This window comes from Podarcis muralis, chromosome 10, assembly GCF_964188315.1.
Source record: "Podarcis muralis chromosome 10, rPodMur119.hap1.1, whole genome shotgun sequence".
Classification (NCBI taxonomy): Eukaryota; Metazoa; Chordata; class Lepidosauria; order Squamata; family Lacertidae; genus Podarcis; species Podarcis muralis.
In genome coordinates this window covers 55,718,904-55,745,739 of record NC_135664.1, presented here as the reverse complement: position 1 = coordinate 55,745,739, position 26,836 = coordinate 55,718,904, and the positions used below count along the sequence as shown (strand labels likewise).

Genomic DNA, 26,836 nt, shown 5'->3' with positions numbered 1-26,836 from the left:
CAGCAATGACCCACTGTCAACCCAGCCGGATGGGTGGGGTATAAACAGACTATTTTCAGGTGGGGATGACCTTATTAGCTCTTTTAGCATTCAGTTCGTGTTGGCAGAAAGTGAAGCCTGCCATGCAAACATATTTTCATACTTATCCCCTGTTCATTCATGGGAGGGAAAACATGAAACACATTAAGAAATCATTATGGACTAGAGCCTTAAGTTGTTTTATTAAAAGGTGTAAATTACAACCAAGTTAGTTATTTCAGGGCAGGTACAATCTGGGGACAGAGACCCACTCTTGCTGTTATAAAACGTAAAAAGTCTGTTTTACACATCATAAGACGGCCAGTCTGTGCAGCATACGGACAGACCATTCTGACATCATGGAACCTCGATAGAACACGTCCTGTGGGATTTCCATGTGGGTCATAAGTCCTGCCCTTAGCATGCAGAGTCAGGCCTTAAGAAGATTGGACTCCAAAGGAGGAAAGGGGTGAGGGTGGGGATTTGGGATGAATCTATGCTTTCCAATATACAATAGTAAATCAGGTACTAAATGACATTACTGCCTTTTTATGGCAGACTTCTACAAATGCGGTTAAGGTTATACACTTAAAACACTAAAGTAAAAAATAAAAAAGAAGAAGAATAAAGAGTGCGAATTGGTACGTTTATTTCTTCCTATTGTACAATTAAGCTATAAATAACTTCTGGATAAAACGCCTAGCTGTCAATGAAACTTGTTAACCGATTACATTCGAGGAAGTCCCTTTCCCGCGTAGCCCAGCACATCTTCACTATTCCAGTGTCTTCTCCTGTTTCTTGCCTTCTTTTTTCTTTTTCTTGGGCTCTGTTGACACAAGAAAAAATTGCAGTGTTACAAGAGCATCAGAAACAACTCCACAAGGTGCCATAGCTGGACAATTGCTAGGGCCCCAGGATTAGTTAAGGAATCACTGCCCTAACAGTGGTCCCATTGCTCACAAAAGCATCCCAGAAGATCAGATGCAGCCTAAGAGAATGCTCACTTTGCACGCCTTGTTTCCTCCAGGTTCGGGGCCCATCTGCGAGTGCCTCCCAAATCCTGGTGCCAGAAATGATCAGAAACACAGCCAAAGTCAAAGAAAGAAGAAAGGTTTCTTCCCAAACATCTAGAGTGGCCCTGATTCTACTTGAATTGAACTGAAAGCCTTGCAGAGTCTTCAATTTGGGTCGGGAGGAGGCAGGAGAAAGAAAAGCACCAAGGCAGACTCTCCTTGCACCTGCTCCAACCCTGGGGAAATCTAGGGCTGCCTCAACCAGCTCCAGCAAAACCCCAGTTGACTCAAATTAGCCTGAGGAGTTGCAGGATTCAGGAGTCATCCAGAGCCGGTGCACAGCCCTGCCAGTTACTAAAGCACACCTTTTTTTTCTAGTGGTATGTTTCACTCTGACAACCAAAACAGAGTTGATTTTAGACTATGAAAATGTAATAATTACACTCACTTAGAGCAGCCCTGGATCAAACTTTGTAATATCTAAAAGCTGTACCTGAACATTTTTTTAAAAAACCCCAGAAATAGTACCTTGGGTTAAGAACTTTGCTTCAGGATGAGAACAGAAATTGTGTGGGGGTGGCGCAGCGGTGGCAGGAGGCCCCATTAGCTAAAGTGGTGCTTCAGGTTAAGAATGGACCTCCAGAATGAATTAAGTTCTTAACCCGAGGTACCACTGTAGATATTAGGCTGCAGGGGCAATGATCACAAATGAAAAAGGGGGAAATAAAAAATGGCAGCTGCCAGCCTGATGGGTTTTATCCTACCCCCAAATCACTAGAGAAAAAATTGTCCCTACTTTTGTGGCTTGCAGATGAGGTCATGAAATGGAGGAAGATTTGGATAGAAGATCCTGCTGCCTAGGTTTCTACACAAGTTGCTGTTCTGAGCATGTCTTCTTAGAAAGCAGGAACCCATAAGGTGGCCCATACCCTCCAAGTGCCATCATGGCTTCTCTCTTAGTCACAGAGAGCCAGCCATTGGGGGGTGGGGTAGAGGCATTGGGAAAGAGGAAGGAAGGCTTCTTCCTGAAGCCTAGTTAGTGCTTACTAGGCTTTGGGAAGAAGATGGGTGGACTGTAGGACCCTGTCGGAGCCCTCACACCTCCTTCCTGCTTTTCACTTTCATTGCCAGGCACATGGTGGAATTAAGCGGAGAGCTCTACCCACTGAGCTTCCTCCCTGGAGGGTTCCTCTCAGCCAGGGAAGGAATGGCGGTTGCCCAGTTATGCCTGTGTTTCTCGCTGCCTCCTTCAATCCCTTCACCAGGCAAGGCAGCCAGCCTTTGTTGACTTCACTCTGTTTCTCCATGCCAGTTAATTCCATTGAACGAGGCAGAGCTTACTTCCAAGTAGACGTGTTTAAGATGGAAAGCAAGAGTAAGTTATTCATAGGACAGGGTTGTGCAGGGCTAGGTTTCTTAGGGGAGGTGAAGCAGTTGCTCTCGCCGAGCTCAATGAAATTGAGTAAATATGCGAAGTATATATGCGAAGAGTCCTACTGCACACAAACACTGACCTGGGATCAAGTGGGACTTACTTCTGAGCAACCTTATACAGAGGGCGAAGCTCCAGGAGGCAATCTTCCGCATACACGTCATGAAAGTAAACGTTCCTAAACAATAATGAGACCTGATGTCATGGACTGACTGGACACAGAGGAATGGTGGGAGACACCAGCTGGGGAACCATCAAGGGAAGAAGGTTCAGAGCCTGGGGAGTGGTGGCGAGACAACGATAAATGGTCAGAGGCAGAAGTCTGAGAGGAGCTGTCAGAAGCTGAAGAGGTAACAGGGTTTGTTGAGAAGGGAGTGTCTGGCAGAGAGAAGTCCAGAATCAGAAGTTGCAGCAGGAGAGGACGGAGGCCAAGAGATGGAGATGAGTCAGGCTGGTGAAGAAGCCAGGGTGTCTCCCTCTCCTGCTGTGGCCAGCTCCCCTCCCACCTGGTCTCCCAGGACCAGAAGAGGTATGAAGAGTGAGGAGCAGAGACAGGTGTGTCAGTGCAGTCTCAGATTGCTTGGGAAAGACCCAGAGAAGGAGATTATTTAGGCAGCTATTGTAAGGTGGGGATCTTCAGCCTCCACAACTCTCTCATAGGGAGAGAAGATTTGCTGTGCTCCAATCGTATGCAGAGTACTTTCTCTCTGCTAGAGGTAAAGAAAAGCCAGGACTCCAGTCCCAAAGCCTTTTTCTCTCTCAACTTCATCAGAATCCAGATGGTTCTCCAAAGCAGCCTCTGTGATTTTATCTCCTCCTCCTCCTCCTCCTCCTCCTCCTCCTCCTCCTCCTCCTCCTCCTCCTCCTCCAAATCCTTGTACGGAGGTTGTTTCCATTTCCACATCACAATCTGCTTCCTTCAATTTAGTGATTCCATGATCCAGTCCTCCCAACTTTTCATCAATTTGGTCTGAAGCTTCCGAGTATTCCTCATTTCCACCTCATATTCATCTTCTTCATCCTGTGGCTTGTTTGTTCATCTTGACCCAACATTGATCTGAACATTTTCGGTTGTTCAGTCATCATCAACCATTTAACAATACCAATGGTCACTTATTGATCCAAAAGTACCTTTGTCATACTGGATGCTTTTAATGTTCAGGATATCATTAGGCACCCAGTCCACCTTAATCCCCCCCCTTAGAATCACAGCTACAATTGCACATTCCTTTCTCATGGCTAATGAGGGGCAAAAGGGGTGCCCAACCCTTTAAAGCAGTGATACTGATGTAGGACAGGATGCCCCTATTTTCAGCTGAGGAATGTTGGAGGGCATGCCATCCCCCACTGCTCCCTCCACAGACGTGTGCTGGCAACGGTGCCAATTTCTGGTGAGATCTCAGGATATCTTGCTGAAATCTCATGAGACCTCACTGGAACCTGCCACCACCACAGAATCCAGGTAAGGGAGGCTTCTGCAGGAGGTGGCAGCAGAGTAGGGTGGCACTTTCCCATTTCACCTCAGGCGGTGTAACGGGATGAGCCTCCCCTGCAAGAAAGCAATCATCTACTCCAGAGGTAGCCACGGTGATGGACCACGGATGTTGTGGACTATTACTCCCATCATCCTTTACCATTGGGCATGCTGACTGAGGCTGATGGGATATGTAGTCCACAGCATACCTGGAGCACCAGAGCAGTCTACTCCCAATGCATATATTCAATGCCACTTTATAGACACCTAATACACAGGAGCATGTTTCTTAAAATAAAAATTCAAAAAGAATATTCAGGGGCTCGGAAGCAAGGGAGGAGTGATGAGGAATAGTCTCTGGTTGAGGCAGAGGCGTTCTGATCACAAGTGCCAGCTCTACTTGGCATGCGAGGTATTGTCTCAGGGTCTAGCTTAGAACAAACTGAAAATAGCAGGCAGCTCCTGGAGAAACCAGGTCACGGCTCAGTGGAAAGCAAGAGAAAGGTTTTTACACATACATCTATAAACACAGAGACACCAAGACACCTCCCAGCTTTCCTTCCTTATTTACTGTGGAAACTGGGTTTACGTCCCTGAAAAACTTATTTGACCCTGCTTCCCACCCCCAGTCTCCTTTCTCTGCCCCACATGCTGGCTGTATTTCCCCCCTGTCTGCTAAGGGTATAGATTTTTCTTTCTTCCAGAAGAGAGGCAAAGACAGAGATGGCAGATGATGGAGGCCAAGCTACCGAGAGATTTATTGAGGCAAGCCAATCCAAACATGTTATAGGATCATAGAATTGTAGCATTGCAGAGTTGGAATTTCATATTTAGAAACATTCATGGTGGTTGTTTTTAAATAATCTGTTGATATTATCTCATTTTGATTTTATAGGGCCTGCTATTTTTAAGTACTATTTTTATTGCTATTTTTAATGCATTTATACCTACTTTTGTGTAAACAACTTAGTTATTAAGCAGTATATAAACCTTGTTAAATAAATAAATTACATAATTTGGAAAATCATATCACGGGCAGTGGCAGGACTACACTGAGTGATCTGAAATTAGGACTAGTTCTAACACTGGGCAAACTGAGCTTCTAACTCTCCGCCCACCTACTGCTTCCCAGGAAGTTCCTCTCTCCCAGGACCAAATTAGAAAACTTGTGGTCAAATTAGACAACTGCATGATTTTTTTTGCTCAATTTTACACCATAACTAGGGGTTCTAGTTAAACTTTAAAAACTTATGCAAGATGGAAGCCATCTATCTCTGGTTTAGGACACAATCCACCATCCCATGATTTTCTCTTGATCAGCCACACACCAATCTAATTAGCATCCATTTCAGTTTTGGAAGAATGCTGTTCCAGTCTAGGCTACACAGTTGCCATGGACTGGCTGGATGCAGAGAGTGGTGGGAGGCACCAACTGGGAAACACCCAAAGGAACCCCCAGGGGAAGAAGGCTCAGAGCCAGGGGATTGGTGGTGGGACAATGATAAGTGGTCAGAGGGAGAAGAAGGAGCAGACTGGGAGGAGGAGGAAGGTGTCGGGAGCAGAAGAGGCAACAGGGTTTAGTGAGCAGGAAGAGACTGGGGCAGAGAGCAGTCCAGACTCAGAGGCAGAGGCAGAGGGAGACCAAGAGGCAGAGATGAGACAGGCTGGCGAAGAAGCCAGGGAGTCTCCCCCTCCTGCTGTAACACAGAGAGAAATGAAGAGGGAAGAGAAAAGAAAGACAAGATGAAGGAATGTTAGGTTTCTGGGGAAGGAACCAGTGGGAAGGCAGGACCATCAGTCCTCCTCATACCTCCCTCATTGGGGCAAGACCTAGTGGGAAGAGTTGCTGTGATCATTAGGCCTGCACTGTTTTGGTTTCTTTGAATAAAGAGTTAACTTCACTGGCACCAGGTGTTTTATTGCTAACCTACTCCTGACTCCGGCTCCTCACAACAGTTGATGTCAAAATTCAGGATTATTGCATGCAGTTTGTGTCACAGTATAAGCAGCTATTCTGAATGTGGAGTCCTTCATATTGACTCCTTAATGGAAGATAACAAAATCAGAACAGTCCAATGAATCAAGTTTACAGGGCTTATTGTGCGGGAATTTAAATTCCTCTACAAGTGCGCTGATTTCTCCAAACGTATGTTTGCTTCGGCTGGTTGGAGCCATGATTCAGCATCATTTGTATGGCTTCCGTGGCTTTTTAGGATGCCATAACAACTCACAGTTGTTAAAACTGAGCCAGCCCCTCCTCTTACGGAGAAAAATAAATTGCGAAAAATAAAGGTAGTGCTTCGACTCTTGTTTTCCATTTGTGGCTTTAAATTGTGGGTTTCTTCTAGTCCTTGGGCACTATCTCTTCAACATAATTGCCTTCCCCCTGCTGCTTTTGTAGTAAAGGTTTATATACATAAAGTAAAGGTGATGGCTTAGAAAAGGCCGCCTGCAGCTATTCGGCACTGCTGAGCATTGCTATCAAATTACTAAGAAGTGATGCTAATCCATCACGCCTAGACCCAACAAAATCCACAGGGCTTATTCCTATGTTTGGTTAGGATTGGGGAATTCATTCCCAAGATTTCTTGCTTAACAGGTTTGTGAACTGAGCCTAGTGTTGGGATGTTGAATGTTTGCCAGCTGTAATTGATTGACCCCTGGATCCTGGCATATGACAGGTCTCTTCGTATCACCAACATTTATAAACTCTAAGTGCTTCAGTTGGCACTATAAACACGAAGCAGTCACTTAACTCCTGTGGCTTTGCTCAAGGGATCTCGGGCTCTCTGGTTTTACAAGAATGATGAAGAATCTCAAAATATTCCTTCACAATGAGATCGGCTGGGCAAGGAAAACTGCCCCGTTTCATGGTGATGGGCAGGCTGCCAACTTTTCTCTGATATGGCTGCTATGCCTTTAGCAGATGTATGGCAGGCAGAAACTTTGCATGTGCAGCCCGCTGACAAATGAAATGGGAAAAGCCTCCCCTGTCGGATGTCTACTTGACCCACATCTCTTCAATTCACAGCCTACAAGAATAATGCTGGAAATCTTAAAGTCTGGGCCATGAGCAGAATACAAGCAGAATACACCAAACAGGTATCCTTTACAGAAAGATCAAGATCTACACTAGATCCAAACTACACATCTTCACGGTCCCCACAAAGCCCCTCTTTCTACAGCTCTTTTCTGTGTTGTGCACTGCTCTGCATTTCCCCACGTCTTTGTGTGTTGTTCCGTTCCATAGGTTTTGCAAGAAGCGAGGCTGTCGAAAACGTTGCCTGTGAGGCAATGAAAAGTACCACGCTTTTGCTGTTGTTGAAGCACAGTTAAACCTTCTTCTCTTTCTCCTCCTAAATTCTTTTATTACATTTACAACCCGCTCATCCTCTCAAAGGAGCTTAAGGCAGCAATAGCTTGGAGGCAGAGCTCGTTCCTTGTTACTTTGTGGTCTGATGTGCTTCACACTATTGGTGGTGGGAAATAAAATACTCAGCAAAAACGATACCAAGACATGGCGTAAGTTGTCACCCGCCTCATAGAAGGGGAGAGAGAAAACAGTACATGGCTGCCATTTTCAGCAGCAACCCGCCATTTCTTGTCACATAAAGTTCTGTCCTAGAATTCAAGCTCTTTCTGCATTCCCGTCTCCTTTTCATTTCTATATAAATATAACAACAAATCATAACTGCCAGAACTGAATATAGACAGTTCTTCCAGATGAAGACAACCCGTTAGATATTCTCTGCAGATTGAACATGTCCTCTTTCCCAAAGTTTCCTAACAATTTCAAGCTTCTTTCACCTTCTCGTTCTTTCTGAATATCCTTCTGCACCTTGAAAATCTGATTGCAGTGCCTCTGGGGTCACCATCAGAGCTTCAACACTAGTCTTAAACTCCATACCCTCCAACATTTTTCCAATTAAAATAGGGACATCCTAAGAAAAAGCGGGACATTCCAATATCAAATCAGAAACCAGGACGGTTTCTCTAAATCAGGGATGTCCCTGGAAAATCGGGACACTTGGAGGGTCTGGTATATAGAACTTATAAGTAAATGAATATATGTTGACATAACAGAAAGATGAATGAGGACCACAACAGTTTGGAAGCATAGCAACTGTCTTCCAAAAGTTAAAAAAAGGCTGGAAAGAAATTGAAAAGAAATTGATAGTGATTTGCTAAAGTCTCCAAGAAGGCTTGCTTGCTTCCTTTTATAAAAGGGCAGTATGATTGTGTTGTTGTTGTTTTGTCATGCCAGCTGCATTAACCTACTGATAGGATCTGTGTTTTAAACTGGTGGTGCAGCTATGCTTTTATTATTCCACAGGTGTGAGAATTGCCTCTTGAAAATTCCTGTGAGGTGCTTACAGAGGACAAAGGATGGAGTGAAGGAGACAAGAAGGAAGGGCGAAATTAAATACAAGAAAGAAAGAAAGAAAGAAAGAAAGAAAGAAAGAAAGAAAGAAAGAAAGAAAGAAAGAAAGAAAAGGAAGGGGGTGTAGAAGCCAGAAAGGAAGGAAGGTAATGATTTACCCATTTAGAATAGTAATGAGAATAAACATTTGCTTATGCTGGATCTTTTTATCACAATAAGCATAATAGCTCCAGGCACTCTTGCTGGTGATGGGCACTGCTGAATGCCAAAATATGCCACTGAAGGAAGATGCAAAGAAAAATATATATGCATTGCTAGTTCACGCAAGCAGCACAAAAAGTGTCCTAAACTCTTCCTGAACTGAACCACTTCAGGGTGTCAAATGTGTATGCGTGTTTGATACTGTTGAATGTTCTCCCCACAAAAAAAAGCTCCCTGCATATATTCAACTAGCTTAGACAATACTTTTCAACTGTGGGTCCCCATATGTTGTTAGACCACAATTGCTGTCATCCCTCGCTGGGGATGTTTGGAGCTGTGGTCCACCATGACTTGGGGACCCAAGGTTGAAGAGCACTTGTCAAGCAGATGTCCCTTCTCTCTGAAGAAATCCTTTACAACATGTAATGAAATTTTTAGATGGGGAGAGCATTCGGAATATGTCCCCAGTCCTCCTACGGTCAGAAGTGGTAAACTCCAGAATCCTACCACCACCATCCACCTCATTTGACATATTGTGTAAATCAGAAATAATAAATTATTTGCTATTATCATTTATTACATTTGTGAGTTGCTTTATATTGCACAAGGCAACCCAAAGTGACTTACAACCCTCGATCATAAATACATGAGGGGAGAGGATGCATTAAAAACATCCCAGTCACTTTTAAAGATCACAGATAGTTAGGCCAAAGGCCTGGTTATAAAGGAAAGTTTTTGCCAGGCGCCTAAAGGTAATGACGGCACCAGGTGAGCCACCCTAGGGAATGCATTCCACAAATGGAGGGCCACCACTGAAAAGGCCTGTTCTTGTGCTGCTTCTTCCATACTCAGATTTTCACACAATTGCCTTTTTCATATATTTTTTTAGAATGTTTTAAACTGATTGTAATGACATTGAGTTTGCCACCCTGGGCTCCTTTGAGATAAGATACAAATTGAATAAATAATAATAATACTTTTTTAAAAAAAAAAAAAACCTTTTGAAACTGAGAAAATCCCTCACTTTTCTGTCTAATTACTGTGAGCAGCAGCTTATTCTTTTGATTTCTGTAATGCTAATATATACTAAATTCCTGTGAGTCCACCTAATGAACAACATTAAAGACAGAGGGACATAATAATAAATCATGAAGATGCATCTAGAAACACAATAATACCACATGAAGGGAAATGCAGGGCCTCATTTCCTATTATGGTTGTATTTTTCTAATAGGACTGATGGATGAGTTTTAAACTGATTGCTTGGGTGGGGTTTTTTTGCGTGGACAGGCGGAGTCCCCAGATCCCGAGCGGTCCCCCCTGTCATGTGGAATAACGACTCAAGACAACGTGCTATGTGGGTAGACCTTGGCTCAGGCATTGGGCGTTCTCCCTCCCCAGTCCCCAGCCGGGGACCTAGGGAGCATCAGGGTTTTCCAGTGTGTGTGTGGGGGGGGGGATGGGCCGGCTCTGGAGAACATATGTTCAAGCAGAGATAGCCGCCCCCGTTATGCCGCTGCCGCAGGGGAGAGCAATGACGACCTTTCAGCGTACGGTCAAAGCCTCCCTTCAGAAACCCCTTTAACGTGGAACCCTGGTATCGCCGCCACAAAGAGGAAGATGGACTAAAGGATTCTGCCCAAGGCCTGATACCGCCAAAGTTGTGACGTTTTGCTACGGGAAAGGCAAAACCTGCCAATGCAGGGAAATTCCTTTCCGGCCCTTTAACAGCGACCTTAACGTAGCAGCGCCCGCATACCTGTGAAGAAAAGTTAACCTGCAAAACTGTGAAGAAAAGTTAACCTGCAAAAGAAGACATTAACTGAGGGTGGGTAGGGTGGGAGAAGCTCTGGAGCCAAGTGAGGATTCCCAGGTAAGATCCTCCCTCTATTTTGTGGGCAGGTAGTCCCTCCCCCTACCGGGCCTGGTCTCCTTGGCAACGCTTCCCCCAGGTGGGATTGGACAACTGACTGAGGTAGGCGGAGACCTCCAGGTATCCCACCTGAGGGAAGGCAAAGCCAAGCCTATGCTGATGGAGCCGCTCCAAATCCAGGGGCTGCGCGTGTCCACGCAAAGGGCGCCCCCCGTTTTAAGCGGGTAGCAGTCATTGCAATTAAGTGTTAGACCTGAATTCTTCTTTCAGTTATCAAAATCATAATTTGGGTGCTTTTACAGGGATATTGAAGGGATGGAACTCTTTCACCTCAAGGATCAGATAAACCAACTAAAAAAAAAATCAGCCAAACTCCTCATTGTTAAGATGAGGCTGGCTTTTATATTTTCACCTTTGGATGTCTGAAGCATAGAATATTGAACTGTATCCAAGGAAGCTCTAAGACATTTTGCTGTCTGAATAGAAACAGTAAATGGTGCTCCCTCCCCAAATCAAGCTATAAAGAAACCAAGGCCAGTCAAGTTGTTTTGGTATGTGAGGCAGATAACCTTACAAGTACCTCTTCTTGGGAATAAAAATATTGCAGTTGCAATGGCAACTAGTATACACTACTATACACCAAGACTCACAACTTAAATACCAGTTTGCTGCTCTTTCATCTTTAAAAGCAGCTACCCTCTATTCCTGTTTCCTGAAGCCTTCTTATGATGCCCCCCCCCCATTTCAAGAAGGTCTTAAGAAACAGGAGGAAAACCTCATTTCCCATTTCCCAAAGTCTTAGAACTTCTTGCAGTGACAGTTCCCTGAGGCAAAAAAAGGCCCCTACTAAAGGTAATAAGAGATGTGGGGACCAAATGTGTCTTTGACACCTAAAAATGCCTGAAATAGCTAGCAAGGAATGTGTGGACAAGAAGCAAGCAGAAAACTGGATTTAAGAAAGACAAATCTGAGGGGGTTTGAGGAGCCACTTTAAAATGTTGGCAGGGGGATATGGCCTGTGGCACATGGGTTAGCCATCTCCAGGGCTTTTTTTCAGCTGGAACTCAGTTCTGGAACTCAGTTCTGGCACCTCTCAGGTGGGTGCCATTGCCATTCTAAGATAACAAGGAAGACGTTCATGGTGAGTTCCGGCACCTCTTTTTCTAGAAGTATGTTTCCGATCACAGTTCAAAGTGTCGGTGTTGACCTTTAAAGCCCTAAACGGCCTTGGCCCAGTATACCTGAAGGAGCGTCTCCACCCCCATTGTTCTGCCCGGACGCTGAGGTCCAGCGCTGAGGGCCTTCTGGCAGTTGCCTCATTGCGAGAAGCAAAGCTACAGGGAACCAGGCAGAGAGCCTTCTCGGTAGTGGTGGAACGCCCTCCCATCAGATGTCAAAGCGATAAACAACTACCTGACATTCAGAAGACATCTGAAGGCAGCTGTGTTCAGGGAAGTTTTTAATGTGTGACATCTTAGTGCATTTTTGGCCTTTGTTGGAAGCCGCCCAGAGTGGCTGGGGAAACCCAGTCAGATGGGTTGGGTACAAATAATAAATTATTATTATTATTATTGTATAGGAAAAGAGCACTGGCCATCTCTGATGTAATGTGCATAGTTCTCCTAAAATACAAACTGGAAACTGTCCTTCTTACAGTGCAGTCCTATATAGCGAAATGGCCAAGTGCCTTATTTTACAAAGGTCAATCCTCCATTTGACGGTCTGTCAGTCCTCTGTTTTGAATGTGCCCCCCCCTTTTAAAAAAGGGTTGTCCAGTGTTCAGTGTAAATACAGGGTGAGTCTTTTAAAAGAGGCCCCTTGGAACATGTGTACTCCATATCCATGGGGCCACTTTTAAAGGACTCACCTTGTATAAGGAAGGAAGAACAGCAAGGAACCTGAAGCTGCCCATTAACAGTTAGCTTCTGAACAACAGATTTCGCAAGTACCCCGAGAACCTGGTCACAGTCGTTGCCTATAGCAATGATTAATGAATGTGCAGCAATACATATGTTAGCACATTTTCTGCATATAAGTTATATACGCTTTATGCAAATCTGGATAATCTTGGGCTGAGTTTGAGCTGAGCAAACTTAATACAGAGCAACTTGGCTCCTCTCATTTTACAGGGCTGAACTGAGTGGCTGTGGGTGGCTGAGAAGACCCATTCTACTGAGATTCCCTGGGAGAGTTCAAAGAAAGAAAGAAAAAAGATCTGCCTCCTTTTCAGCCCACTAGAGAAGCTCTCTCATAGATTTGGTAATTCAGCCAAGATACTCATAGGGTCACCCTTCACAAGAGGCACTTTCAGGTACTCTCAGCCTCCAAACTCGTGTTAACAAATCTCTGCAAATGATCAAGATGAGTGGTTCTCTCCCTGTGACTGTTTACCTGTCTTTGGGAGCTGACGTTTGTGGGTTCTATTTTTTAAAAACAAGCATCTTTGTTTCAATGTGGGCTGCTTCATCTTTGGAACCCTGGTGGAAAGACACTTGTCAGGAAACAGCAGCACCTGCTGGCAGAAGGCAGCACTGCAGGCCACAGCAGTAGCAACACCCAGTCGATACAAGCTGCAAAAAAGAGGGACACCTAGGGGTGGAATTAGGACCAGAGACATGGCAACATCTGATGAGTTGCCCATTCAGCTGATTCCCTTCCATGGAAAAACCTTTCAAGTCACATCAGTCCAGATGGACTCTATCAGGAACCAAGCAGCAGCCACAGGAGGGGATCTCAGGGAAGCAGCAGTTACCAGAAAAGAACTCCCAGGATACAGCTTGAAGACCCACAATAAAGCACATCATTGTTGGTCAAGGTCTGGTCACTGCCTAGATGGGAGACCACCAGGGGACTCTGCCTTGAGTTCCAAGGAAGAAAGATGAGCCATAAATGCAATTAATGAATTAAGAATTGATGCTTCAGCTGAGATTCCTGCATTGCAGGTTCCCCAGAATGATGTCTTCTAAAAGTCAGATAGTTGTTTATCTCCTTGACATCTGATGGGAGGGTGTTCCACAGGGCAGGCGCCACTACAAAGAAGGCCCTCTGCCTGGTTCCCTGTAACTTCTCTTCTAGCAAGGAGGGAGCCGCCAGAAGGCCCTCAGCGCTGGACCCCAGTGTCCAGGCTGAATGATGGGGGTGGAGATGCTGGACTCACCTTCCACTCTCTGTACACAACTGTACATCTGGAAGGAGGTGCTTGCATGGACACCCCTTTCAGACATCAATGAAAGTGTTGAATGGAAAGGCTGCAGCCCATCACTGTCCCCACCGTGAGTTTATAGCTTTTGTCAGTGGAATATCTAGAAGGACTCTCCTATATGGGTGGTTTTAAAAAACCTCATGAGCAGAGCCCCATTAACACTTTGTATCCAAGGGAATTTTTTAAAACTTGCATTTTAGGTGGTACTTACTTATTAAACAATAGTGATACCTTTCTTGCTTTGCAGCATCGTAACTATTTTCCAATGTATGTGAGACACTAATAGATCTGAAACTACCACTTGCTGACTTTCTGCAACACATTCTCTTACAGCAAACAGACCAGAAGATTATATGGTATAGAAGCATTCAACACATTCTCTTAATTACTATATTTCAACTTTAAAAACAAAACAAAAGCAAAACAAAACTTTACTGCCACCACATCTGTATAAAACCACCTTGTGTTGCATAATATACCTGTAATTGCCATTCTACTGTTTGCAGTATTGGCAATAATATCGAATTCTGCACCCCTGCGGTGCTGCTCTAAATCTATTGGCATGCAGACTATAAATTGAGCTACCAATGTTAATTGCAAGGAAACCATGTTTCATTTATCTAACTTTTAATTGTATTTATTGGATTGGTATAACACCCTTCTCCCAAAGATCACAGGGCAGTTCACAACACAAAAATACAAAATGAGAACACAAAATACATGATAAAAAGAAGAACAAAAACAAACCAATGACCCCTCTCCCACAAACACTTTAAAAGGACACAGGATGTTAATCAGTCAAAGCCAAAGGTCTGGTTAAACAGAAACACTTTTGCCTGGCAGCTAAAAATAAACAATGAAGGCACCAGGTCAGCCTACCTGGGGAGAGCGTTCCACAGATAGGGAGCCACTGAAAGAAAGGCTCGTTCTTGTGTTTACACCCTCTGGACCACTCATGGAGGAGGCACATGGTGATGGTTGCAGGGTCCAGGTGGGTTCTTATGGAAAGAGGTTGTGCTTAAGATATTGTGGTCCTGAGCCATTTCAGTCTTTATAGATCAAAACTAGCACTTTGAATTGGGCCTGGAAACTAATTGGCAGCCAGTGCAGTTGAGCAAAGATCAGTGTAAAATTCTCAAACCATCTTCCCCCGGTGAGCGAATTTCCCAAACCGTCTTCAGAGGTCTTCTTATTCTCTCTATCTAGAGCAAATGTTTTGCATGCAGAAGATCCCAGATTCCCTCTCCAGCATCGCCAGGTATGGCTGGGGATGTCACTGGTCAGAAACCCCAGAGAGTTAGTTGGTGTAATCAGTGTAAACGATACTGAGTTAGATGGATTGATGGTAGAAGACACCTTCCTATGTTCCTACATTTTTGTGTGGCTCACATGTCAACACTGAACAGGAATCAATGACCTTCACACAGCACATAGTCCAACTATGGCTTTCGCTCCCATGGGATGTAATGACGGACACCAACTTGGATGGCCTTAAAGGAGGATTAGGCAGATTAATTGAGGATATAGCTATCAATGGCTACTAGCCCCAATATCTATGCCATATCTTTTCTATCAGAGATAGCATGCCTCTTAAAGCCAGCTGCTGGAAATTGTAATGTACTCATGTCCCGCTTGTGGGCTTCCTACAGACATCTGGTTGACCACTGCAAGAACAGGATGCTGGACTAGTTGGACCATTGGCCCAATCCTGCAGGATATATATATATAGAATCATAGAATTGTAGAGTTGGAATGGCCCACAAGGGTCGTCTAGTCCAACCCCCTGCTATGCAGGAATCTTTTGCGCAAGGTGGGGCTTGAACCCACAACCCAGAGATTAAGAATCTCATGCTCTACCAACTGAACTATGTTCCCTCAATGTACAGCTAATGAACAGTGGTGGGTATTTTCTAGCTTCTACTCTTGGTTTGCATGGAGTCGTCATGATTCCTTCCCCCACTCTTCCTCAAATCTTCTGCAGTACAGAGACAAAACTGTCAGCATGAAGTCTTCCCTGAAGGTAAAATGTTTGAGACACACAGCTTTAAAGGGCTCCTGCCTCCTTTGTTTTCTATCCTGCATCCATCTCATTATCCAGAGCAAGTAAACCAAAAGAAAACAGCGATATTTGATTAGGCTCTCCTGTTTTTCAGGTGGCAGCAGGAACTCTGAACCAGTAAACAAGCATCCATGCAGCGCACCTTTTGTGATGGTCACACAATTCCTTGTCTTAGACACAGTGGTACATTTCACAGCTTCAGTTCCTGCTATCAGTTCCCCTGTGCACACAGCACTTGTTACAGCTGCAGAGTTCATTAAAAGACCCAATTAATTAGAACTTCTCCTTTTTTAAAAAACAACCTTATTTATCTGGGATTGACACAGGTATGCCTGTGAGCATGCAGATCTCTGTGTTCTGGGGCTTACATGGTAAATTATTCCTTCACATTTTTCACTTTTCTGAAGCTGTCCAAAATCCTGATCATCATCAGCAGCAGCAGCATTATAAACATCATTACAGTAATAAGTGTCTAACAATACCTGGGCATTGTATATTACAGTTAAACAGCAAACAGAAACGTGTTCCTGGCTGCAGAGTCAAAGTCGAAAATCAACCACTAGGAAGGATAAGGAAGTAGACATGGTTTAGGAAGAAGGAATCCAATGAAAGGAAAAGTAGAGGTGGAGGGGAGGATTCCAAACCATGAACTAGAACTGCTTCAGTGTTTATAGAAGTTTCAGGGCAGAATAAATAGGTTTTTAATTTAAAAGACAAGAAGGGGAAGGACAGATAATGCCCTTCTTATTATAAGATCACCCTAAATATAGCTCAACCAAGCACACAGATTTATCTTATCAGAACATTTGTCATTTGGGGACCTACAAAACCAAAAGATTCTTTCTACAACTTTTTTCAACAGCTTGCCTTTCTTCTTAGACCTTGACAAAATGGCTTAGTTTTATCTTTAAGGCAACACTCCCTATCCTTCACAGCCAAAGGAGGTGTTCCCTTTCTTAACTTATGTATTAAATACCTCTTGATTGTAACAAAACCTCTAAGCGTTTTATGGTGGCAAACCTTACTTTCAGTCAATTGTCTATAAATCCTAGATCTCCTTTATCAATAGTTTCTTTCAGACAATATAAGATGCATTGACAAGATCTATTCTAAAGGAATGCCATGGCCAGTCATTTCATCGGTAGTCTTTAGTTCAACCTGGCTAGAGGGTGATGCAACAATGGGAGCTGCAGCAAGGGATGCTGAAGGATTCTGTCAACAACAGAAATGGCAGAGGAAGATGCCAATGTAAAGAGATGGCTTGATTCCATCTTTTGGTTCCATTCCTTCCTCTTTCAGACTGATGCGTACCAATACATCTGATTGAGGTTTCATGCTTTGTGGGTGGTAGTTAATGAAACCATGCAAGGGTAAGGTAAAGGGACCCCTGACCATTAGGTCCAGTCGTGGCTGACTCTGGGGTTGCGGCGCTCATCTCACTTTATTGGCTGAGGGAGCCGGCATACAGCTTCCGGGTCATGTGGCCAGCATGACTAAGCCGCTTCTGGTGAACCAGAGCAGCACATGGAAATGCTGTTTACCTTCCTGCCAGAGAAGTACCTATTTATCTACTTGCACTTTGATGTGCTTTCGAACTGCTAGGTTGGCAGGAGCAGGGACCGAGCAACAGGAGCTCACCCCGTCGCGGGGAATTGAACCGCTGACCTCCTGATCGGCAAGTCCTAGGCTCTGTGGTTTAACCCACAGCGCCACCCACGTCCCTCCATGCAAGGGTACCATGAAGTGATCAGCCAATTTTTGCAAGTGTGGGGTGTAGGAAAAAATAGGGGAAATTAAGCAAGTAATAACATCTGACACAAATAGCTCCAGTTCTGCCAGTTGAATATGAGGCATTGTCCCTGGAGAACACAGTGCAGGACTGTCTGTCTGTTCCACTGGGGAATCGTTGGCCTGGACTGATCAGAAAAGTCTTCTCTTGAAGATTACTCTTTCCTGGAGGTGTGTTTTAGCTTGCAGGGAGCCATCTTTGAATGGTAATTATATTCCCTCTTTTGGCTGAAGCCTTGTGGATGTTTGTTTTGAATGGTTGCATGATGGCTTTGTGGATATGTTCATTGTTTTGCACTCGGTAAAACTGGGTTGTCCATTTCCCTTTTGTGGTCTGAGTTTTTTGTTCCTGCTTACACAGTCTGCGAAACTCTAGTCAGCTCTCAAACAGGCCTGTGCCCCTGCTGACCTGTCCTTTTAACTAGAGATGCTGAAGACTGAATCTAGGGCTAGCTGTACTGCAAGCCACTCAGCTATGGCCCTTCCCTGCCAAGGCAAGAGTTCAAAGAGACCAAGAGCAATGATGGAATGATGGGAAAGGCTCCACATCAATGATTTTCGCATGTGTGTTACCTTGAGGTTTGGGTTTGGTAAGCTTCCCACAGGGCTTTGAGATGGTGACCGTCTTCTGGCAGTCTGCATTGTGTAGGGCTCGCTTGAGGTTCCCAGTTCGAGTCTTCAAGGCAGTGTTTAGGTCACACTCTCCCCATGCCTGGAACTGGTATTTACACTCCGCTGCAAAAAAATAAGTGAGCACATAATATGTTATTATCAGCAGTTGAAAGGTAAGACCAAAATATGGTTACTTGAACATCCTTGTATGTAGGGTAGCTTCCTTCCCAAACAGGGCAAGAATGGTATTGCTTTTTTGTTCCAGTTACTTTTGCTAATATTTATGTTAGGTCATCTAGGACCAACCTCTTTTATATCAGGGATGGGGAGCCAGTGTGGTGTAGTGGTTAAGAGTGGTAGTCTCGTAATCTGGGGAACCGGGTTCGTGTCTCTGCTCCTCCACATGCAGCTGCTGGGTGACCTTGGGCCAGTCACACTTCTCTGAAGTCTCTCAGCCCCACTCACCTCACAGAGTGTTTGTTGTGGGGGAGGAAGGGAAAGGAGAATGTTAGCCGCTTTGAGACTCCTTCAGGTAGTGATAAAGCGGGATATCAAATCCAAGCTATTCTCTTCTTCTTCTTCTTTAGTGCTCCAGATGTTGCTGGACTCTAGGGCCACACTCCGAGGCCACATTTACACCATGCATTTAAATGCCTAGGATACCACTTTAAACAGTCATGGCTTCCCCCCTAAAGAATTCTGGGAGCTGTAGTTCATTACGGGTTCTGAGAGTTGTTAGGGAAACTATATTCCCTTCACGAGAGCTACAGTTCCCAAAGGAGCTTAGCAATCAATCCCTCTTCCCAGGGGACTTTGGTTTTTTGAAGCCAAAATCTGCATTACAGAATTTGGAGAAGGGCAAAATCCAAAGGGTAACTGTGTTTCACTCTGCACATTAGTCTGGGGAGCTGCAGAACTTCTCAAGTCACACACGCAGACAAATGCAAAAAGTGAATTCCTCATGCCCAGAATTTTTCAGCATGATCATGAAACCAAATAAATTATCTGTCTGCTCACCTGTCTGCCTTTACTTATGCTTTACTACAGAAAATTGCCTTGTGGGATATTGCATTTTCACTAGGTTTTCCTTTCACCCTGCATCAGAAAAATAAACGCTCCACAAATCTTAATCCTAATGGAAGAGAAATGCCTAATTTAGTATGATGATATGCTCAAATCTCCAGCAAATGAAGGCAACAGAATGTTGCTCCTAATTACTTTTCACCATTGCTTTATCATTTAACTGTCTCATCAAACTGACTTCCTGTTGCTCAAAATTTCCTGTTCTCCCAAAGACTTTGATGAGCTAATTAACCTACTCAGTCTGACATGGCCATCTTAAAAAAATAAAATCACTCTGATTCTTTTTTGAACTTTTGGAGAAATGAATGGAGCTTGAAAACTCACTTTTGTCCTACGACGTCTCCACAGCTTCCTTTTTCTGATATGCCATCACATGGTGGCCACTTTGTAGCCGGCGCCCACGGCGCTTCCTCAAAATTCCAAAGGCGCCCTCTGGCTCAGAAATATTGGCAACGCCTAATCTAACAAATGGTTCAAGGTATGTACTCATACTTAGCCTAATGGTTAATCTCAACCCTGTAAACATTACCTCCAAATTGCTTCTTCCAGTTGCAGGGGATCTTACACCTTTGCGTCTTCATTGTTTGCTTACAATCAACTCCAGTCCGGGTGCCCTCACGGGTCCCTAGCCCACAGTCTCCGCTAGTAGGGACACAAACGCTCCATTGCCATTCTCCACAGTCAGATTTTTTCACCTTCTTCTCTGGAAAGAACCACAAGGAACACAACTCAGAAGAAAATAAAGGTCAGGGTGCACCTAAAGTGTGGACTGACTGCTTGGAACGGGACGTGACTGCAGCGGTGTAGCGTGGGTTGCCAGCAACCATGGCTGCGCCAGGTGGAGGGGGAGGAAATGGATGGAGTACACATAGGCATTCAACTGCCTAATGGCATTTGCATCACCCAGTGATCATAGCAGCAGAGATAAGAAAAGAAGAGTTGTCCCATTGTCTGGAGAGGTCACTTCCTCGTTTGCATGGAGAAGTTGTTTTCAACAGAGCCTAGCGATGGAAGCATGCAGCTGTACTGAGGCAACACTGAGTGTCAAAACTTTGCACTCCTAACAATTTTGTGCCTGGGGCAGCCGCCCCTGTGCCCCTCCCCAGTGCTACGACACTGGGTAACTGCATCCTTGCTGTACTCTGCTTAATACAAACCTTGAGGCAAGTCTGAGATTCCCCTGCTTAACCACTTATATATGATCAAACTGTGTAAGATCAGAGCTAGTTCTTTGCTACAATTAACTGATCTTGGGGTTCAGCAACCCTTTCTTTCTCAAAAGTTTTCCCCTCCCTCACGTAGCAATGCAGCCATTCCAAGACCTTCCTGAGTCAGACAGTTTTGAAGATATGATGCTATATTTCTTCCTTGCTGTAAGCCGACGACTCCAGGGATGTCAGATTCTGCTGCATTCAATTCCTCCATTGCCATTTACAATGAAACACAGCATCAGCAACTTGTCACTTCAGCAAGTCCCTAGTCACTTTGTCAAAAAAAAAGTTAATGGTTTCTTTGTATTTCATAACAAAGCACAAAGTACTTGACATTCTCACATCAGTTGAATCTGTCCCCTGGGAGAAGAGAGAGTTGAGGAGCCTGCCCAATAAAACCCTAATATTTGCCGTAAGGTTTTGAATGAGGCACAAGGCAAATTTTGAAAGAGGCACAGGACCTGAAAAGCCTGAGTAGTTTTCCTATCCTTCAAATGAATCCTGAGAACCAAACAAGACATTTTCATCCCATAGCATAAGTAATATGACCAAATGATGACCACTACCGTGAATAGAGACATGCGACTCAATTTGCAGTGGGCTCAGCCAAAGTTAGTTAATTTGGGCTCATTTCAATCCAGGCATGAATTAAGGTGGCCTCCATTCTGAGCTAATGAGAAATCACTCTCCTGATGATGTCATCAGAGGGTGACCACTCTTTGAGGTCTCCCAAATCCCATTTCCTATGAGCCCCACACTTAAAATGAAACAAAACCCTGGTGGTAGCAAGGCCTCACAATGGCGATGCCTCACTATCAGAACTTTGATATGCAAGTAAGATCTACGGGATGCATGGGAAACTGCATGCCCTATGGATCCTTGTGCCTGGGTTGCTGTGATGGCGCTCCTGAAAGTTGTCATACAAACCCTATGGAAAGGCTTCCCCCAGCTTAGCTGAAGTTTCAACAGAGGCTTATGGGGGGAAATTCGGGCCAAAGTACCAACAAATATTCATGAGGATTTTATTTATATATAAAAGAAAATTGCAAATGGTTGCAGAAATAGTTCTCAGTAGTGGCGCCCTCCCTGTGAAACACCCTTCCTTCCGATGTCAAGGAGATAAAGAACTATAGAACTTTTACAAGACATCTGAAGGCAGCCCTGTATCAGGAGGTTTTTAATGCTTGATGTTTTGATGATGTTTTTAGATATGTTGTAAGCCGCCCAGAGTGAATGGGGATACCCAGCCAGATGGGCGGGGTATTATTATTATTATTATTAAGAACCTAATTTAAGATTGGGAAAATGAGAAACCTGGAGGGATGAAATGGACAAATTTGTCCATATTTTCTTCATACATAGGAGTGGGGTGGCAGTCCAGCACTCTAGCCCTGCAATTGCTGTCCATCCATCATCTCCATGGCTGTGATGTAGAGATGTGCCTACAAAGTGTTTTAGGTGACTGATAAAGGTAAAGGTAAAGGGACCCCTGACCATTAGGTCCAGTCGTGGCCGACTCTGGGGTTGCGGTACTCATCTCGCTTTATTGGCCGAGGGAGCTGGCGTACAGATTCCGGGTCATGTGGCCAGCATGACTAAGCTTCTTCTGGTGAACCAGAGCAGCACACGGAAATGCCATTCACCCTCCTGCCGGAGCGGTACCTATTTATCTACTTGACATGCTTTCGAACTGCTAGGTTGGCAGGAGCAGGGACCAAGCAACGGGAGCTCACCCCGTCGCGGGGATTCGAACTGCTGACCTTCGGATTGGCAAGTCCTAGGCTCTGTGGTTTAACCCACAGTGCCACCTGCATCCCGAGATGACTGATATATGGTGTTAATGACAATGGGCAGGATTCACCTGAGTGAAATTAGAGGAAGCTTGCACACAGAATTCTGCAGTAGGACATTCTTCTTCCCCTCGTGCCCCCTAAAACTGGCTGGGGGGGGACAGGAGAAGCCCAGAACAGGATGTGGGGGGAAGCATATCATTCCATCTGGCAAGCTGAAATGCTTGTGATGATGAAACGACCAACATAGCAAGATGTTGAATTCTTCCTCCCAACATTTCCCCAACTAGTCAAGGTAGGGAAAAAGGGACGGGGGAAAAAGCACTTTGTATACCAACACAGACAAGTAAAGTGAAAACTTCCTCACTTTTTGAAATTACTCATAATAAGCAATAGCATCCTTACCTGGCTTTTCTTTTTTCCCTGCCTCGGTAGTGCTCACGGCTGCTAGCAGGAAAATAAACGCGAAGAGGACAGCTGTAAATACACGACTCTGTTCTTGCCGTTTCTGCATTCTGGGAATTAAGAGGCGGGTAATATATCAGAAGGCAATACATGGTATATGCAGACAATATATAGGTAAGATGCTCCAGAGCGACTAAATAAACCACTGTTTGTACTCATAGTGTACTGCTAATGGAATAAAGCACATTCACGTACAAGGAGATAAGGATCTTATTAGGAAGCTAGAAGATGAGCTCCAAGAAATGTCCCCCAGATTTGATACAAAGTCGAAGGTTCTTCTAGCGACCTGGGAGGCCTTGTGGTGGCAGTGGCAGCAGCAGCCTAGCAGGCCTTGCACCAGCAGCAGCAGTGGCAGGAGGTAGTGACAGAAGCACAACATTGTGGGCAGGAGGCTGAGCGTGGAGCCCAATGCTGTGTAGCTTCAGTGGCTATAGCTCCTCCTCTCTCATGCTCAGGAGAAGTTTGTCACTGATGCTGTGCCGCTCTCAGCTCCACCCTCAGCCCCCTCAATATTGGGGGTGCTGAGCCCCCCGATAAAATTTTTGGAGAGAGCTGAAGACACACCTCAGCCCCTAGGAGTTGGTGTATAGGGACGCTTGGAGGGTATGTGGTTTTCTCATTATGGATTGGCATAAATGGCTACAAATTGATTTGGGTCCACTCAAGCCTCTCTGTAGCGATCTGTCACTACCTCAGCCCAATCCAGATTCAGCATAAATGGTTAAAATAAACAGTTCAGTTCAGTTTGGGATTCAGACAAATTGGTTGTACAGCCCTACTGAAGAATGTTGAAACACTGTGAATATTAAGGTTGTTGTTGTTGTTGCTGCTGCTGCTGCTGCTGTTGTTATTGTATGTGTATTAAGGAGAGAAAAAGAATGATTACTTTGGCTGTATCAAATATGCAGATTTTGCCAAGAATATAAGAATTGTCAAAAAATTGGCCCTGCCTGACTTATGGCATACTCCCCCCCCCTAACTTTATAGAAGTTTCAGAACAATATGAAGAGGTTCACAACAACTGCCCCCCAAATCACTAGAAGTGGGATCCATTATTTTCAGCATTTAGGAACACTGTTATTATGAACAAGCTAAGTAGTTTATACTGAGTCTTAAGAAAACAGTTTTTAAAAAGCTTTTAAAACACAATGATAATGTATCAATAATAAACATCAATTTATAATACCAGCAAAACCCCAAAAGCAATAATCTAAGAGCAAAGTATAAGGTGATTCTAGATCATGGTCCTGTGTATGTAGCATGAAAAGCTTATTTGCAAATGGGGGGGGGGGGACGGAATTTCTTTTTAAAAAGGTGCTTTTTATTTTAAATTGTGTCTCTTTTGCATTCTGTTCTGCCTAAAAGCATTAACCTATGAGAAGCTCAAAGGCATTTTTAGCTGTTTGTGTTGAAACAGCCGCATGCTATTCCATTATCAGCTTTTATGCTAACCATGGCATCTGGATTCTACAGCATTTCTGTTGCTGCAGTTCCCCCTTCTCCGATTTTTGCTTTGGTGAATGTGAGCAGACCACATTATCCGGTTGCAAGGCAAAACCCACATTTCTGGTAATAAGTCATACTGAACTCAATAGGACTTTCCTCTGAGAAGACGTGTGCTGCTTGGGCATGATGGGACTTGTAGTCTTAAACATCTAGAGGGCACCAGCTTGGTCAGTTAGTGTAGAATTAGGGGGCAGGTTGAGATATAATCTTCATCCTTTTTTCTAATGCTGTTTTGCCACAGCTTGGTTAAAAGATGGGGCATGGAACAAAGTAAGATGGATTTTGAGATGCAATTGTGTAATGATGATAAACATGTTATATAAAAACTGTATAAACACTGGCTGAAATTTGAAATGGAAGATGAACAAGTTAAAGATTGCATGATTAAATGGGCACGTCTTTTGCATAAGTCTATAGATACTGTATGGGACGTGGGTGGCTCTGTGGGTTAAACCACAGAGCCTAGGACTTGCCGATCAGAAGGTCGGTGGTTTGAATCCCCGCGACGGGGTGAGCTCCCATTGCTCGGTCCCTGCTCCTGCCAACCTAGCAGTTTGAAAGCACATCAAAGTGCAAGTAGATAAATAGGTACCACTCCGGCGGAAGGTAAACGGTGTTTCCGTGTACTGCTCTGGTTCGCCAGAAGCAGCTTAGTCATGCTGGCCACATGACCCAGAAGCTGTACGCCGGCTCCCTCGGCCAATAAAGCGAGATGAGCGCTGCAACCCCAGAGTCAGCCACAACTGGACCTAATGGTCAGGGGTCTCTTTACCTTTACCTTTATAGATACTGTAGCTGTCAGAGAATCAGAAATCTTTTTCTTTTCAAAGAAAAAAAGAAAAAAAAATGTGATTGAGTAAACACTTACAATTAATAAAAGAATAAGTATAAAAACTATAAAGATGAGGATAGACGGATAAAAGACAACAACAATTAATATAGAGCTACCGTATGAAGATATCTGAAAGCAAGCAGGGGGAGTCAATATGGGGGGGCACCAGAAGAGGAAGTTGAGGGAAGTTGGGGGGGGCAAAATTGGGGGAATGTATATTATTGAGTTTGATGATCTGATATGTTGCAATATGATAAAAATGTAAAACCTAATAAAAAATTATTAAAAAACGAAATCTTTTTCTTTTCATTTCTTCTTTCTTCTTTATTTTCTCTTTTTCAGTTTTTATGTTAACTTTAGTACATTGTTTTTTCTTTCCTTTTAAAGATTTAATAATAATAAAACCTTTCATTTGAAAGAGAGAGTACTCCCTTAATACTATGCTATGCAGGGGGGGCCCTGATGCACCTACAGAAAAGAGGAAATCCATCATCAAGAGAAAGAACAAAAGACAGCAGAGATTTGAATACAATTTACATATACTAATGTATATGTATAGATTCAAATTTAGAAATTGCACCAAGAAACAGTCCTCTACCCCAAGAATGCATAACCTGCAGTTCTCCAGTTGTTGCTGTACTACAACTCCTATCACCTCTTTCCATTGGCCTTGCCTGCTGGCACTGATGGGCAGAGGACTCTGACAACATCTGGAGATCCACAGGTGCCCCATCTCTTCTCTACCCACCCTCCAACTGCCCACCCTATGGAGATGGGGGCAACTGGAGGACAGTGCACTCCCAAATAAATTTTATGCACACTGATATGGGGGAACTGACTTTCATCGCTCCGATTTCAGCACAAGACAAAAGCAGTGCATAAATGAGCCTCCAGTCTTCAAAAGCAAAGGCTTTAAGTTCATATTGAAAAGAAAGTAAAAGGACTCTGTCTCTAATCCGACAAGGGAAGAAGCAATTCTCACCATGAAATGTGTTTGAAAATGTCATTTGGCACTTTTAAGTGTCTCCTGCTGGTTGCCTTCTCGCTGAAAAGTCACATAATTGCTATTGATGTGCACTACTGTGAAGGGAAGCCCAGTATCGGGGAGTATAAAGTGCTAACTTCTTCGGCGTTAGAGGACATATTTTAATACATAAAGATGTTGATTGCAATAAAGCTAATTGTATGGCCATGAGATGATGATGTAACAGCATCCCTGAAAAGCCCCGTTATGACACTACAGTAATCTGCGAAGAAGAATCCGTTTTGTACACTCCATTCCCCAAGCATCATTTGACAAATCTTGCATGAGGGGTCACCAACGTGGGCACAAATGTACCCACTGGTACCTCCTACGTTGCCCATGAAAGGTTTCTGTAAATATTTGCTCAAGAATCCGCAATGCATGAGGGACTGTTTGTTCTTCCTGCTCACTGCTTGTTTGCACTTGCTTTGCCTCTCAGGCACTGAACATGCCCTATCAAACATGCCCATGTTTCATTAGATGCCAGGATTGGACACCCACATTTCCATCTGTTCTGAATTCAGGAAAGGTGCGAAAAGTCACCCTCCTTGCAGGATTGGCATTGGCTATCAAACTGTTACTGGGCCAAGTTCAAGGTGCTGTTACTTACATATGCAGCCCTATGTAGCAGCTAGACTGGTGACTGGGAGCAGATGCCAAGACCATATGACACCAGTCCTGAAAGACCTACATTGGCTCCCAGTATGTTTCCAGGCACGATTCAAAGTGTTGGTGCTGACATTTAAAGCCCTAAATGGCCTTGGTCTGTATACCTGAAGGAGCATCTCCACCTTTATCGTTCAGCCTGGACACGGAGGTCCAGCTCCAAGGGCCTTCTGGCAGTTCGCTCCCTGCGAGTAGTGAAGTTGCCT

The 26,836-nt window shown here is 44.2% G+C and overlaps 1 protein-coding gene across 3 annotated transcripts in view; it reads right to left on the bottom strand.

Moving 5' to 3' along the window:
- Window positions 1–202: 202 nt before the first annotated feature.
- Window positions 203–26,836, bottom strand: part of PTN (pleiotrophin) — an 86,571-nt gene continuing 59,937 nt past the window's right edge. For 2 of the 3 annotated variants that reach the window (XM_077935078.1, XM_077935077.1), the window contains 5 exons: window positions 22,543–22,652; window positions 19,666–19,839; window positions 18,015–18,176; window positions 2,567–2,641; window positions 203–844 (listed from right to left, as the gene is read on the bottom strand). In XM_077935078.1, the coding sequence (XP_077791204.1) occupies window positions 792–844; window positions 2,567–2,641; window positions 18,015–18,176; window positions 19,666–19,839; window positions 22,543–22,651 (573 nt within the window). In that variant the 5' untranslated portion in view covers window position 22,652 and the 3' untranslated portion in view covers window positions 203–791. The remainder of the gene's footprint in view (window positions 845–2,566; window positions 2,642–18,014; window positions 18,177–19,665; window positions 19,840–22,542; window positions 22,653–26,836) is intronic. The other variant, XM_077935079.1, reaches the window with a different exon arrangement.